This window comes from Bos indicus, chromosome 2 (assembly GCF_029378745.1).
Source record: "Bos indicus isolate NIAB-ARS_2022 breed Sahiwal x Tharparkar chromosome 2, NIAB-ARS_B.indTharparkar_mat_pri_1.0, whole genome shotgun sequence".
In the NCBI taxonomy this organism is placed as follows: domain Eukaryota; kingdom Metazoa; phylum Chordata; class Mammalia; order Artiodactyla; family Bovidae; genus Bos; species Bos indicus.
The window spans coordinates 26,499,458-26,513,036 of NC_091761.1; the positions used below are offsets into that span (position 1 = coordinate 26,499,458).

Sequence of the window (13,579 nt, forward strand, 5' to 3'; positions counted from 1 at the left end):
GTGCGCGTGCGTGGCGGCCCTTCCGGCCCGGGCAGAGGCAGGAGCAGCTTCTGGAAGTGCAGGAACGTGGCGTGTGCATCCCTTGGCGACTCCAGTCGAGTAACCGTGCGGGATACCTTGTAGGCGGGTTGAAGCCTGGCCCCGGACTCCACCCGCCGCTGGCGCTAGGAGAAGAGCGGGAACCTCCTGGGCTGGATGTCCTCAGCTTGGCCCTCAGCCAGCGGCGCTGAAAAAGATACGGGGGATAGGGGTTGGTGAGATGCAGGTGAAGTAGGTTTCTTTACAGATCCAGCGCCTTTAAACCCTGCGCACACTTTTTTAAAAATGAAGAAATTAAAGCTTAAGGAACTAGAGAGTCGCCTGCAACAAGTGGATGGATTCGAAAAGCCCAAGGTCCTTCTAGAACAGTATCCTACCAGGCCGCACATTGCAGGTAGGGCGGCTGCTGATCCCGCCCTTGTTTTGCGGGTTAGTCCTGTCTACTCTTTCTTATAACGAAAATGACAGTTATTTGGATACAAGAATGTCTAGAGAAATTTCGCTCTAAGATTTCACGTTGCGTGGGAGAGGACTTCCTTGACACTGCAGCTGAAAACATCCCACACACAGGACACACTGTTTTACCGTGTGGTTTTCTGCATACCGCTTAATACTGTTAGACATCTTTTTAAAGTGTTTGTTAATCTCATTACACAGTTAACTCCCTGAAGGCAAAAATGTGCTGGTTTTGTTCACACAAGTCCCAGTGTCTAGAGTTCCTTATACTACTTAGGAGCTCAGTAAATATTTGCTAAATTAGGATCAATTTCCTAGTGCAACAAATTTGCCAGTGCAAGGAGTCCTATGCGCTATACTCTGCCCTATAAATGAATACTAAAGTTGGTAGTAGAAAGACTTGAGTTTTAACAAATTCAGCATAGGTGCAATATTAAAAATGCAGATGCATTTCAGTTTTAACAAATGATCTGAGAATCAGCACTGTTGCTTAAGAAGAAGGATTGGTACTGGAAATAAAAGAACACAGGAAAAACCATTATATTTAATAAACATATTACCAAAGTCATTGAGCGAGTCTTTGGAAGATTAAGTTGCTGGGAACACCAGCAGGGAGGAATCCCCTTAACTTCGACATAGTTCTGTTTCTAAGCTGCTAAAGAAAGTCAGGGGAAAAAACGTGTGTACCCGCACTTCACTCCAGCATATTGTCATAATTCCAATAAAAAGTTGCACAAAATTGTGTCTGGGGTAAGACCAGTTTTCCCATTGTAGATAATGATTTTTTTAATGTCTTCTGGCTGTAGTGGAATCGTTGTGGGTTTTTTTTCCCCCCGATAACAATCAGTTGTTTCAAACCCAGTGTGTAACACACACATAGATGTGCTAGTTCTTTGAGATACTATCTCCAAAGACATTAACACCTGCAGCAGTCATCAACAGCACAGTTGATATCCCTGTAATTGTGTGTTCTGATAAAACCTCTGGATCTTGGGGCATCAGTGATGGCCAGCAACCTTTGGTAGGTTCAGAGATAGGCAGGGAGGTATCAGTGGATATTATTCATGCTTAACCTCCATATATTCCCCACTTTCATGTATTTAAAAGATCCCTTTCCCATCCTAGCAGCCTCTGTTCTGCTCCTCAATAGTTCTCTTATCAGGTTTCATTAGTAGATATTGTTTCTGTAGATCATAAGTATATGTGTGTGAATATTTGTGTCTAAAGGCTATATTGTGGATGTAGGTCTTTTCCTTTCCTATTCTAGCTTAATAACACAGAATATTATGACGACTTGAACTTTCTTCTCCAGTTGAGGATTTGTGTAAAGGAAATTTAATTATACGTTATTATTTTTAAACCTGGAACACGAATTTGGGAGAGAGCTTAATAATGCAAGAGGAGAAATTGTTTTACAAAGGGTCATTTGCACAAATTGGATTTTGGTCATCCACTTGCCTACTTTTTAATATATTTTTTGATCTTTCAGCATGTATGCTCTATACAATCCATAATACATATGGTGACATTGAAAATAAAGTGGTTGCAGATCTAGGATGTGGCTGTGGAGTGCTTAGCATTGGAACTGCAATGCTAGGAGCAGGGTATGTGATCCACTATATTTCTATTTTAGTATGGGGTAGTTTTAATAAGAGTAAAGAAAATCAACTGAATTATATTTATGAGACTCTACAGTACATGATGAGAAGAATCCAATACTGAGTACATTTTGAATGGGCAGAACGTCAAAACAAACTTAAAAAAAAAAATGGTAACAGCAGCAATTAGAAGCCTATATTTTATATGAACCTGAGTTTCCAACCCCTGACAGTTGGGGAAATCATGCTGTTGAAAGGCATCACTCACTGTCACTTGGCCAGTTGGGTTAAAATGGTGCATGGTTTTGGTTTTGTTGTTTTGATTTAGGAGCTATAAGTATTTACTTTGTGTTTTATATTTATAGGTTGTGTGTTGGATTTGACATAGATGAAGATGCATTGGAAATATTTAATAGGAATGTAGAAGAGTTTGAGTTAACCAATGTAGACGTGGTTCAATGTGATGTATGCTCATTATCTAACAGAATGTCCAAATCATTTGATACAGTAATTATGAATCCTCCCTTTGGGACCAAAAATAATAAAGGTTAGTAATAAGAATCAGCTGTGCTGGTATCTTTGTAAGAAAGCGTTTTAAAAACCATTTTCTCTTTGGATTGTTTGGGTAAGTGACTTTGTCACTGTTCATTAAATAAACCAGTCTCTTACCTGTATAATTATTATAATTTCAATCTCAGTTTGTTTAATGCATGATTAGAGAATTTTTCAATCTTTGTTTTCATAAATTTGTGCTAAGTGAACAAATTTATTCACTTATTATTTATTCTTCATCTGATTTCTAGAATGATTTACCCAACTCTTTTGAAGATTTCCTATAAAGTGTTTTATACTTTTAAAACCTCTTTTTAGTGCCTCAACATTCAAAGATTTCAGTAACAATGACTTACTGTGGCTATTTATTTTATCTGTTTTGTGGGCAAGGAGGGTAGGGAGTGAGTAACAAGAGGAAAAGATATACATAGTTTTAAAAGCCCTCCCTCCACCTGCCCCCACCATTCTGATTACTACTTTACCTGTTCTCTTCTGCCCTCTTTGAAAATTGTTAATTTGGAATATATTAAAATTTTTACTTTAGCCTCATTTAAATGAGACAGTATAATTCTGATTTTATTCCATCAACCTTAAAAGATATTTAGACATCTTAGATATTTGTACCCTGTCTTGTTACAGAAAGAATTTGAAACAGCTATTTTTTTTTAAATTTTATTTTATTTTTAAACTTTACAGTATTGTATTAGTTTTGCCAAATATCGAAATGAATCCGCCACAGGTATACCTGAAACAGCTGTTTTGGAGTTCAAAAAAAAATGTTTCCAAATCCCTAGTATTCCTTTAATCTTCTATTTTGATAACAATTTTTTCTACTTTTAACAGGGACAGATATGGCATTTCTGAAGACTGCTTTGGAAATGGCAAGAACCGCAGTATATTCTTTACACAAATCCTCAACTAGAGAAGTAAGTTCAAATCATCAAAATATTCTGTGTCATTATTTTTAAATTCATGACAGTGTTTGAAGGATTTACTATCAGTACTAAATACCAAGATATCTAATTCTCCTGAAATTTTTAAACATCTGGCACTTAGAAACTGAATTTTCTCCTTAACTAGCATTTATGAGTAGCTTTATTTGTCAAAGATTTGTCCAGGCAGGAATTAACAGGAAAGAGATTATATAATTCAGGAATAGAGAAGTATGGTGTAACTGTGGTTACAATATCTCCTGGTTTGCTTGGGTAAGTCCTGGTTGATGCCTGTAATCCCAGTGTCTCTGTATGGCCTAGTGTACTTAAGAGAGGCAAGGACAGCCTGGTTTTTAAGAACACTGAGACTGGGAAGCTAAACTAAGCTGAGTTCAGAACCCATTTCTTCCATTATTTTTTATTGTCAACACATGACACATGAAGGTGCATAAGACATATTCTACAAAACTGGGGATGGGGTGGCACAGTTTTTTAGTGTTAGTTTAACACAGTGATCAAGAACACAGACTGTAGAGCCAGACTACCTAGGTAGGTTCAAATCTGCTGCTTCACAGCTGTCTTCTCTTGGTCAAGGTTCATTTTGAGTTCATTCGAGTTCACTTTCATCACTTACACTGTACTCACCTATACTCTTACAGCATAAGGAACTAAGAGTACTTTATACTTTGTAGGGTTGATGTGAGGATTAAATGAGTTAATGTTTACAAAGCACTTAGAATAGTGTATGGCAATTGCTATGTTAGTGGTTATTTTTAAGTGATATATGTATTAAGAGATTTTAAGATTTTGTAGGAAAAATATTTGTATAAATACAGTGTACTGGAATTCAGTTGGAAACAAATTATGACTATATGGTAATCTAATAATCTTTAAAATACATAAAATCGCATAGCTAAAAGGGAGAAGGCAATGGCACCCCACTCCAGTACTCTTGCCTGGAAAATCCCATGGATGGAGGAGCCTGGTAGGCTGCAGTCCATGGGGTCGCTGAGGGTCGGACACGACTGAGTGACTTCACTTTCACTTTTCACTTTCATGCATTGGAGAAGGAAATGGCAACCCACTCCAGTGTTCTTGTCTGGAGAATGCCAGGGACAGGGGAGCCTGGTGGGCTGCCATCTATGGGGTTGCACAGAGTCTGACACGACTGAAGCAATTTAGCAGCAGCACATAGCTAAAAATATATATAGGCATACCTCGTTTTACTGCCCTTTATTGTGTGGGGCTCGGAGAAGGCAATGGCACCCCACTCCAGTACTCTTGCCTGGAGAATCCCAGGGACGGGGGAGCCTGGTGGGCTGCCGTCTATGGGGTCGCACAGAGTCGGACACGACTGAAGCGACTTAGCAGCAGCAGCAGCAGTAGCAGCATTGTGTGGGGCTTCCCCTGATGGCTCAGATGGTAAAGAATCCACCTGCAATGCAGGAGACCTAGGTTCGATCCCTGGGTTGGGAAGATCCCCTGGAGGAGGGCATGGCAACCCACCCCAGTATTCTTGCCTGGAGAATCTCCATGGACAGAGGAGCTTGGTGGGCTACAGTCCCTGGGGTCACAAAGAGTCAGACAAAACTGAGCCACTAAGCATAGCATAGGATTGCACTGTACAGATAATGCATTTTTGCAGGTTTAAGGTTTGTGACAACCTTACTTGAAGCAAGTCTGTCAGCACCATTTTCCCAACAGCATTTACTCACTTTGTGTCTCTGCTCATTTTGGTCATTCTTGCAATATTTCAAACTTTTTTATTGTATTTGTTGGGTGTTGGTGCTCTTTGATATTACTGTTATAGTTGTTTTTGGCATTGTTTAGCAATAACTACTACTACTACTAAGTCGCTTCAGTCGTGTCCGACTCTGCGACCCCATAGACTGCAGCCCACCAGGCTCCGCCGTCCCTGGGATTCTCCAGGCAAGAACACTGGAGTGGGTTGCCATTTCCTTCTCCAATGCATGAAAGTGAAAAGTGAAAGTGAAGTCGCTCAGTCGTGTCCAACTCTTCACAACCCCATGGACTGCAGCCTACCAGGCTCCTCTGTCCATGGGATTTTCCAGGCAAGAGTACTGGAGTGGGGTGCCATTGCCTTCTCTGGTTTAGCAATAAAGTAGTTTTTAATTAAAATATATACTTTTGGGGGACTTCCCTGGTGGTCCAGTGGTTAAGAATCTGTGCTTCCACTTCAGGGGGCATAGTTTGATCCATGGTTGGGTAACTAAGGTCCCACATGCTGTGAGTTCCAGCCCCCAAAAAAGTACTTTTTAAAGACATAATGCTATTGCACACTTAAAAGCCTACAGTATAGTGGAAACAGAACTTTTATATGCATGGGAAACAAGCATTCAGGTTACTTAGTCTTGTGATATTCACTTTATTATTTTGGTCTGTTACCAAGCCTGTAATATCTCTGAGGTACGCCTGAATACTGCTAAACAATTAGTAGTGATACATTTAGGTAAGCAGCAGAACACAATATAACTTTCAGTTCAGTTCAGTTCAGTCGCTCAGTCATGTCCAACTCTGCGACCCCATGAATCGCAGCACGCCAGGCCTCTCTGTCCATCACCATCTCCTGGAGTTCACTCAGACTCACGTCCATCAAGTTGGTGATGCCATCCAGCCATCTCATCCTCTGTCATCCCCTTTTCCTCCTGCCCCCAATCCCTCCCAGCATCAGAGTCTTTTCCAATGAGTCAGCTCTTCGCATGAGGTGGCCAAAGTACTGGAGTTTGAGCTTTAGCATTATTCCTTCCAAAGAACACCCAGGGCTGATCTCCTTCAGAATGGACTGGTTGGATCTCCTTGTAGTCCAAGGGACTCTCAAGTCTTCTCCAACACCACACTTCAAAAGCATCAATTCTTCGGCACTCAGCTTTCTTCACAGTCCAACTCTCATCCATACATGACCACTGGAAAAACTTTACTGGTAAATAAATCCCCATTCAGTGAGACCAAACAGCAGTAATTATTGATATCTAAAAAGCCTGTATTGAGGAGGTCCCCAAGACCATCCTCAGGTTTGATGATTCACAGGGAAGTCTAACAGGACTGAGCATATAGTCATACTCATGACTGTGATTTATTACAGCTAAAAGTTACAGAGCAAAATCAGCAAAAAGGGGTGGCTCAGATGGTAAAGCATCTGTCTACAATGCGGGAGATGCAGGTTCGATCCCTGGGTCGGGAAGATCCCTTGGAGAAGGAAATGGCAACCCACTCCAGTACTATTGCCTGGAAAATCCCATGGACGGCGGAGCCTGGTAGGCTACAGTCCATGGGGTTGCAAAGAATCAGACATGACTGAGCAACTTGGTTGGTTGGTTGGTATAGGTCACAGTCCAGGAGAAACTAGGTGCAAGCTTCCAGAGTTCTCTCGAAGTGGAGTCATATGGGATGCACTTAATTTTTCCGGCAAAGAATTTTTGTGACAAGGCACGTGAAATGTTGTTAACCAGGGAAAGGTCACTGGAGACCTGGTGCCAAGGGTTTTTACTGGGGACTGATCACATATGCTCCCCCTTGCCTGGCATATACCCAAATCCCAGACTCCCAGAAGCAAAACAGGTATTCAGCATAAAGAGTTTAAGTACAGTAAGCCGCTGTTATTAAGGAATGGGCAGTGAAAACTCTCAAAAATCTAAGTTCCCATACTCCAACCAAAGGTGACTAATATGTAGATCTTCCAAGGATAAGCAGTCAGGCCTGCTGTGGATTCTTCTGCACAGCCTGGCATAGGTCTTATATTACTCATACATAGTTCATGAAAACCAAGTAAAATATGCCAATAAAGAGTGCAACTAAGCAGCAAAGTCTAATAACTTGAATAAATTCCTAGTCACATTACCAGGGAATGCCTGTCTTCATTGTTTGGTATTGCCATGTTCCACCACCAGGAGGCAGCAGTATCAGCATTGTCTTGGCTGCTTTAATAGAATTTTAAGCAAGTATCTCTGGGACATGTGAACATGTGGACAGGGAACCCTGGCGTGCTGCAGTCCATCAGGTCATGAAGAGTTGGACATGACTGAGTGAACTGAACTGAGGCAAATATTTACTTAAATACAGTTTTATATTTTGGCAATGCAGAAGTATTTCCATTAGCAGAGTAACTAGTTTGAGAAATTAATCTGGTGTGTGTTGTGCATATTGTGAAGGAGGTGTGATGATGAACTTCTAGTATTAAACATCCTTAGATTATGCTGTAGATATATCTGCTATAAGCCTTGTGATAATTTTGCTTAAGTATTCTATTGTAACTAGTATCATTATCATTGAAGCTTATTTCAGACAGACCCCTTAACTATAGACCCTTGTCTCTCTTAAGTACTTGGCCCTCTTCATAATATAGGTGCATTTGATACAACTTTTTGATAGAAAATTTGATAGAAAAGCCATGTCCTGGCAGACTTATACAATTTACTGAAAACTTCCACTGGAAGCCAAGTATTTGTTCTTTGCAGGCTCAGACAGAACCTTATATATCATCACAGTGACTCCAATAAGCTAGATGACTCTAAAAGTTGTTGCCTTATCTTTCATTAGGCATTATAAGAACTTAAGTTCTTGGCTCATAGTTAAATATGTGAACCTTAAATTTAGGGAAATTTAAATAGCTAAAACCAGCATTTAGTACTTGTTTTGTGTGCCACCACAGTTCAAAGCACTTTTCAGTCTACAACCATCTGATGAGATACCATTACTATCTTCATTTAACAGATGAGGGACCTGAGGCACAGAAAGTATAATTTTCTCAGAGTTACACAGCTAACAGAGCTTTAGTTCAAATGCAGGGTGTCTGATTCCAGAAACTGTCCTTAACCTCTATACCATACTGCCACTGAATTGCCCATGGACAGATCTCTGCTGGTTTCTGGGAGAGCTGTGTATTTATCTTTAATATTTTTATGCACATCAAAGTCCATCAAAGGACTCTGAAGTAACAGCTTTATTACTTGAATTATATAGTTAAGATTATTAAACGGCTTGGCTTCTTACTAAAATATTATCCATCCAGTTGAAAAAAATTTTAAAGGTCTAAATTCTAATGAAACTTTAAAAGTTTGAAAACTTACAATCAAGTATTAGTAAGAAGCAATTTTTTGAAAACTGTTTTAAGACCAACTCACATTAACATGTTTATGTTCAGCATATTCAAAAGAAAGCTGCAGAGTGGAAGGTCAAGATAGATATTATTGCAGGTAAGACGATTTTTAAGTTTCTCACAAAACAAATCTCAACCATAATTATCTATGTTTGGTAATGGGTTGTAAATGGAGTAAAGGGAGGGTATCAGTGTTTGCTCAAGATTATCCCAATGTATGCATTTTACTGAGAACTTTTAAGTGATCTAAGAGCTTGGGCTTAAAAGTTTGTCAAGTCTTCGTTTGAAGTCCATTCCTGAAACATACCACCAGACTATGCTTGAATTACTTTTCTATTTCAATTTTCTAATTGTTCCTGGAGTCAAATAACATGAAGCTTTTTCTTTTAGTGGGGAACAGAATATAATCATCCACACTATGTAAATCATGTTCGATACATTTTTATTAGTAAATTGCATAATAATACTCACAGACATCAAAATGGGAAAAGCATATAACTAGAAGCTGACTCTAACCCAATTAATTCTGAAAAGTCTGAAATAAGAGTATACAATAAGGGGGAATTTTTTTTTTTGGATTGGATTTAACAACATAACTAGAACTGTCACCTTCTGTATTCCTATTCAGTACTGCCATTCCTTATTAGTTTAAGATATAATATGCAACATGGAGACCTTAGAAGAGTTCCAATAGTAGTATACCAAGCCAGGGCCTTGCTACTCCAAGTGTGGTTGTCAAGTATGGACCATCGGCCTTGACATCCCTTGGGAGCTTGTCAGACTTGCAGGATTCAGGCTCCACCCAGACAAACTGAATTACAATCTGCATTTGAACAGGATTAGATTTGAAGGTGATTTGTTTGCACATTAAAATTTGAGAGCTGTGATTTAGAGAGTGCTTAGTAGGAAGATAATTAGCTACTTACTACCGTTACTAAAATCCAAACCTGAAAGATAATCATGATTATTACGAAATTGGTAGCTATAGATTATTTAGGAAATTACAAATAGGAAGGTACTACCATATTTAAGTCAAGGGTGGTAAATGTGTGGAAGTACAATTTTCATCCTTAGGTGGCTTTTGTTTTATAGAGCTGCGATACGACCTGCCAGCATCATACAAGTTTCATAAAAAAAAATCAGTAAGTCTCTTGATTCTGGTTTATCCACATTCAGTACTGAAAAACTTCACAATAATTATTTCTAATGTTATCAAGTTGCTTGAGTAAATACAGAAAGCCAGCATAGAAGATAAATATTTAACTAAAACAGAATGGGCCTATAATCACAACAGCCAATATGCTGGTAAATTAAAAAAAAATAAACTTAGTTTATTTTTATGCAGTATACATTTTATTACTTTGTACTAATACATTCTCATATTACAAAGGCAACTTAATGGAAGAATGTTTCTTTTGATAGTTGAATAATCCGAAAGAACACAAACAGAACTGCACATTAAAAAACGTATTTCGATAACAAAAGACAAATTCAACAACAACAACAAAAAAATCTTCTTTTCTTACAGGTAGACATCGAAGTGGATCTAATTCGGTTTTCTTTTTAACAGCCTCCAAAGACAAAAGCAGCTTAAAATCTAATTTAAATGAATAAAAAATTTGTTTATTAAACTACTGGTCTCCGGCACCATTTTCTGTTTTCTGTTGTTTTGATGGAGGTTCTTTGTCTGTTTCTTCTCTTGCTCTTTTTACTGCTCCTATACAATAAAAATTTTCATTAAGGGCACTGAAAGCATTAATCTTGAGCATAATTATCAAAAATAATTTTGTTTAAAAAGATTAGCAATAACTTCCCTACACTAATGAGGAAAGGCTTTTCCTTTAGTACAGACCTGCTCTCTAAATTTAGCTTCCAAGTATTTTTGTTTTCCATATGTAACAACATCATAACCAGGATCAATCACAATCTGAGAATATCACTTAAACAAAACCACACTGCTGTTCTCGCCCAAATAATTTTTCATCAGAGTACCAAAGGATTAGAAAAACTTACGAGATGCACCATTTTCATCACGTTCATCATCACTATCAAATTTCGTTTTCTTGCCCTGAAACTGTACTTTTCCTTTAGCAGACCCAGCCTGGGCAGCTTTATTTCCCTTTCCTTTTCCTTTAAATCTTCGACCTGTAGAGACATAATTAAGAAATCATCAATCTTTTAAATCTCTTGTCAATGTCTTTTTTTTTTTTTTAAATATGGAACGCTTCACGAATTTGCGTGTCATCCTTGCGCAGGGGCCATGCTAATCTTCTCTGTATCGTTCCAATTTTAGTATATGTGCTGCCGAAGCGAGCACTTGTCAATGTCTTTTAACAGCAATTATAAATTTTTAACCAAGTAAATGAGTTAAATTATAAAAGAAAATCAGAACTAATGACCTTTTGACTTCCATTTGTTTAGAGATTCTTGTTGATCTTCTATTATTTTTTTCAGTGCTTCTTTTTCCACATCTCCTTCTAGTACTTCCCAGGTGACTTCTTTGTTCCTTAGTTGTAGGTTACCATTATTGGCCTCTTTTGCTTTATCCAGTGCTTCCTCAGCTTTTTCTTTAAATAGAATTATTCCCTACACCAAAGACAGAAAACAAAAGCCAGGGAATTCTACTGAACATTGGACATCAGGAAGGAAGTTATTAAAAAACTTGCCGTCAGTAATTTCCAATAGTTATTCACAGCACAATCTCAAAAATATCAATCAGACATTATGTCCAGTTACAACAGTAATAAAACAATTGCTTTCTTCTTTAATGTCATCTTAAGATAAAAGTTTCTACGGGTTTTTTAAATTGATTGGTAAAAAACATATGAATATTTCCAAACCTCTTTGGCGCCTCTGACAAAGTGTATCCATTTTATTTCACCATGATTTGAGAAAAGGGTGTGCAAATCTTCTCTACACGTCTGATCATCTAAGTCTCCTGAAAATTTCAGCAAGCAGCCAATCTTTTCTTCTAGAGATTTCTGTAAAAATATACAAGGCAATATAAAGTTTCTTAAAAACAAGCTGGAATCAAGATTGCAGGGAGAAATATCAATAACCTCAGATATGCAGATGACACCACCCTTATCGCAGAAAGTGAAGAGGAACTAAAAGGCCTCTTGATGGAAGTGAAAGAGAAGAGTGAAAAAGTTGGCTTAAAGCTCAACATTCAGAAAACAAAGACCATGGCATCTGGTCCCATCACTTCATGGGAAATAGATGGGAAAACAGTGGAAACAGTGTCAGACTTTATTTTGGGGGGCTCCAAAATCACTGCAGATGGTGACTGCAGCCATGAAATTAAAAGATGCTTACTCCTTGGAAGAAAAGTGATGACCAACCTAGGTAGCATATTGAAAAGACATTACTTTGCCAAAAAGGTCCGTCTAGTCAAGGCTATGGTTTTTCCAGCAGTCATGTATGGATGTGAGAGTTGGACTGTGAAGAAAGCTGAGCGCCGAAGAATTGATGCTTTTGAACTGTGGTGTTGGAAAAGACTCTTGAGAGTCCCTTGGACTGCAAGGAGATCCAACCAGTCCATTCTAAAGGAGATTAGCCCTGGGTGTTCTTTGGAAGGACTCATGCTAAAGCTGAAACTCTAGTACTTTGGCCACCTCATATGAAGAGCTGACTCATTGGAAAAGACTGATGCTGGGAGGGATTGAGGGCAGGAGAAGGGGACGACAGAGGATGAGATGGCTGGATGGCATCACCAACTCGATGGACGTGAGTCTGAGTGAACTCCAGAAGTTGGTGATGGACAGGGAGGCCTGGCGTGCTGTGATTCATGGGGTCGTAAAGAGTCGGACACGACTGAGCGACTGAACTGAAAAGCAACCACAAACCAGAAATGGCATGTACCACTCTCTACATATATAAGGAACAACCAGAAGCTAAAATGCTGTTTTGAAGTAGTTTAAGTAGTTGGTGTGTTTTCTTTTATCATCCTTTATTCTACATGGCTTCTGATTTTAACTTATTTTAACTTCTCCAGCAAGTAATCACTAGTTATTATGTAAATCTTATTGCTCTGGATAAGTAGTAATATTAGGCAATATTTGGCTAGTACTTCAGTGCATTGACAACTGCAGACTCGCTTACATTATTTTCTTTAAAAAGTCTCCAGAGCTTTTTATTCTAACTTTGAATTACAGATTTCTTAAGAGACTAGTAATATATACTTACCATTTCAGCATTTTCTGCTAGCTTTTGTTTTTCTTCTTGCTCTCTACAAATAAAAATATCATTAGACCATTTCCATCTACTTTATGCATAAGAAAATTAAACCCTGATAAAGTTAACCTTAATCATGATTACTAATCATGTTACTACTTAGTAACAAAAGCCAGTCCTTGGGTTTTCTGACTGTCTGATGCTAGAGTGCAACAGAATGTGGCCCTAGGTTTATCAAGGCAGCTTAGGACCTCAATATTTCATTAGCAGAAGAAAGGTCTATTGCTACTCATATTTCAGAGCTCATCATCAGCTTCACATCCCAGAACCAATAACCTTTGTCAAAGCTTTAAGGAACTAAAATGTGATTAGCTCAACATACTTACTGTTTAGCTCGTAATTTAGCTTCCATTTTATTTTGCTTTCTTTCTTCATTTTTTTTGGTGAAATAATCTTCCCTAAGGACAAAAAATGTAAAGGCTAAGTTCATGAGAACTTTCAAAGACTGACAGTTAAAGTGAATAAGATATCCCATAAGAATAAATGTTACATTTTCTACCAACACAATTACCTATAAATTCAAAATACAATAAGGAAGTTACTCTTATTTTTAAAATAACAGCGTGACTAACAAATAATTCACATGCCATAAAATTCACCCTTTTAAAGTAAATAATTCAATGCTTTCAGTATAACACTGAGAGCATGATTTA

The 13,579-nt window shown here is 38.3% G+C and overlaps 2 protein-coding genes and 1 non-coding gene across 7 annotated transcripts in view; 1 reads left to right on the forward strand and 2 right to left on the reverse strand.

The window, feature by feature from the left end:
* On the forward strand, nucleotides 1-10,324 carry METTL5 (methyltransferase 5, N6-adenosine). 4 transcript variants are annotated; one of them, XM_070803634.1, is made up of 7 exons: nucleotides 2-433; nucleotides 1,985-2,099; nucleotides 2,459-2,640; nucleotides 3,489-3,571; nucleotides 8,739-8,790; nucleotides 9,786-9,835; nucleotides 10,222-10,324. In XM_070803634.1, the coding sequence occupies exons 1-7, from the start codon at nucleotides 325-327 to the stop codon at nucleotides 10,258-10,260; spliced, it is 630 nt and encodes a 209-aa protein (XP_070659735.1). In that variant the 5' UTR covers nucleotides 2-324; the 3' UTR covers nucleotides 10,261-10,324. The 4 variants fall into 4 exon arrangements, with proteins under 4 accessions (XP_070659729.1, XP_070659742.1, XP_070659735.1 ...); XM_070803628.1 differs by having other exon boundaries at nucleotides 1-433; nucleotides 9,786-10,324; XM_070803641.1 differs by lacking the exon at nucleotides 8,739-8,790 and having other exon boundaries at nucleotides 1-433.
* The window catches only part of SSB (small RNA binding exonuclease protection factor La), a 10,163-nt gene continuing 5,702 nt past the window's right edge, over nucleotides 9,119-13,579 (reverse strand). For both annotated transcript variants that reach the window (XM_070803592.1, XM_070803600.1), the window contains 6 exons: nucleotides 13,253-13,324; nucleotides 12,879-12,921; nucleotides 11,534-11,674; nucleotides 11,093-11,279; nucleotides 10,707-10,838; nucleotides 9,119-10,410 (listed from right to left, as the gene is read on the reverse strand). In XM_070803592.1, the coding sequence (XP_070659693.1) occupies nucleotides 10,325-10,410; nucleotides 10,707-10,838; nucleotides 11,093-11,279; nucleotides 11,534-11,674; nucleotides 12,879-12,921; nucleotides 13,253-13,324 (661 nt within the window). In that variant the 3' untranslated portion in view covers nucleotides 9,119-10,324. The remainder of the gene's footprint in view (nucleotides 10,411-10,706; nucleotides 10,839-11,092; nucleotides 11,280-11,533; nucleotides 11,675-12,878; nucleotides 12,922-13,252; nucleotides 13,325-13,579) is intronic.
* Nucleotides 10,904-11,010, reverse strand: LOC139179319 (U6 spliceosomal RNA). The gene has a single exon (XR_011563678.1). It is a non-coding gene; the product is annotated as a U6 spliceosomal RNA (small nuclear RNA).

What these genes read in the sequence shown, in the direction of transcription:
- METTL5 (XM_070803628.1), top strand. Translation starts at nt 325, where the DNA reads ATGAAGAAATTAAAGCTTAAGGAACTAGAGAGTCGCCTGCAACAAGTG. An exon ending in TGGGACCAAAAATAATAAAG is followed by an intron (nt 2,641 to 3,488) that starts GTTAGTAATAAG and finishes TACTTTTAACAG; the next exon opens with GGACAGATATGGCATTTCTG. An exon ending in CAAGATAGATATTATTGCAG is followed by an intron (nt 8,791 to 9,785) that starts GTAAGACGATTT and finishes TTTGTTTTATAG; the next exon opens with AGCTGCGATACGACCTGCCA.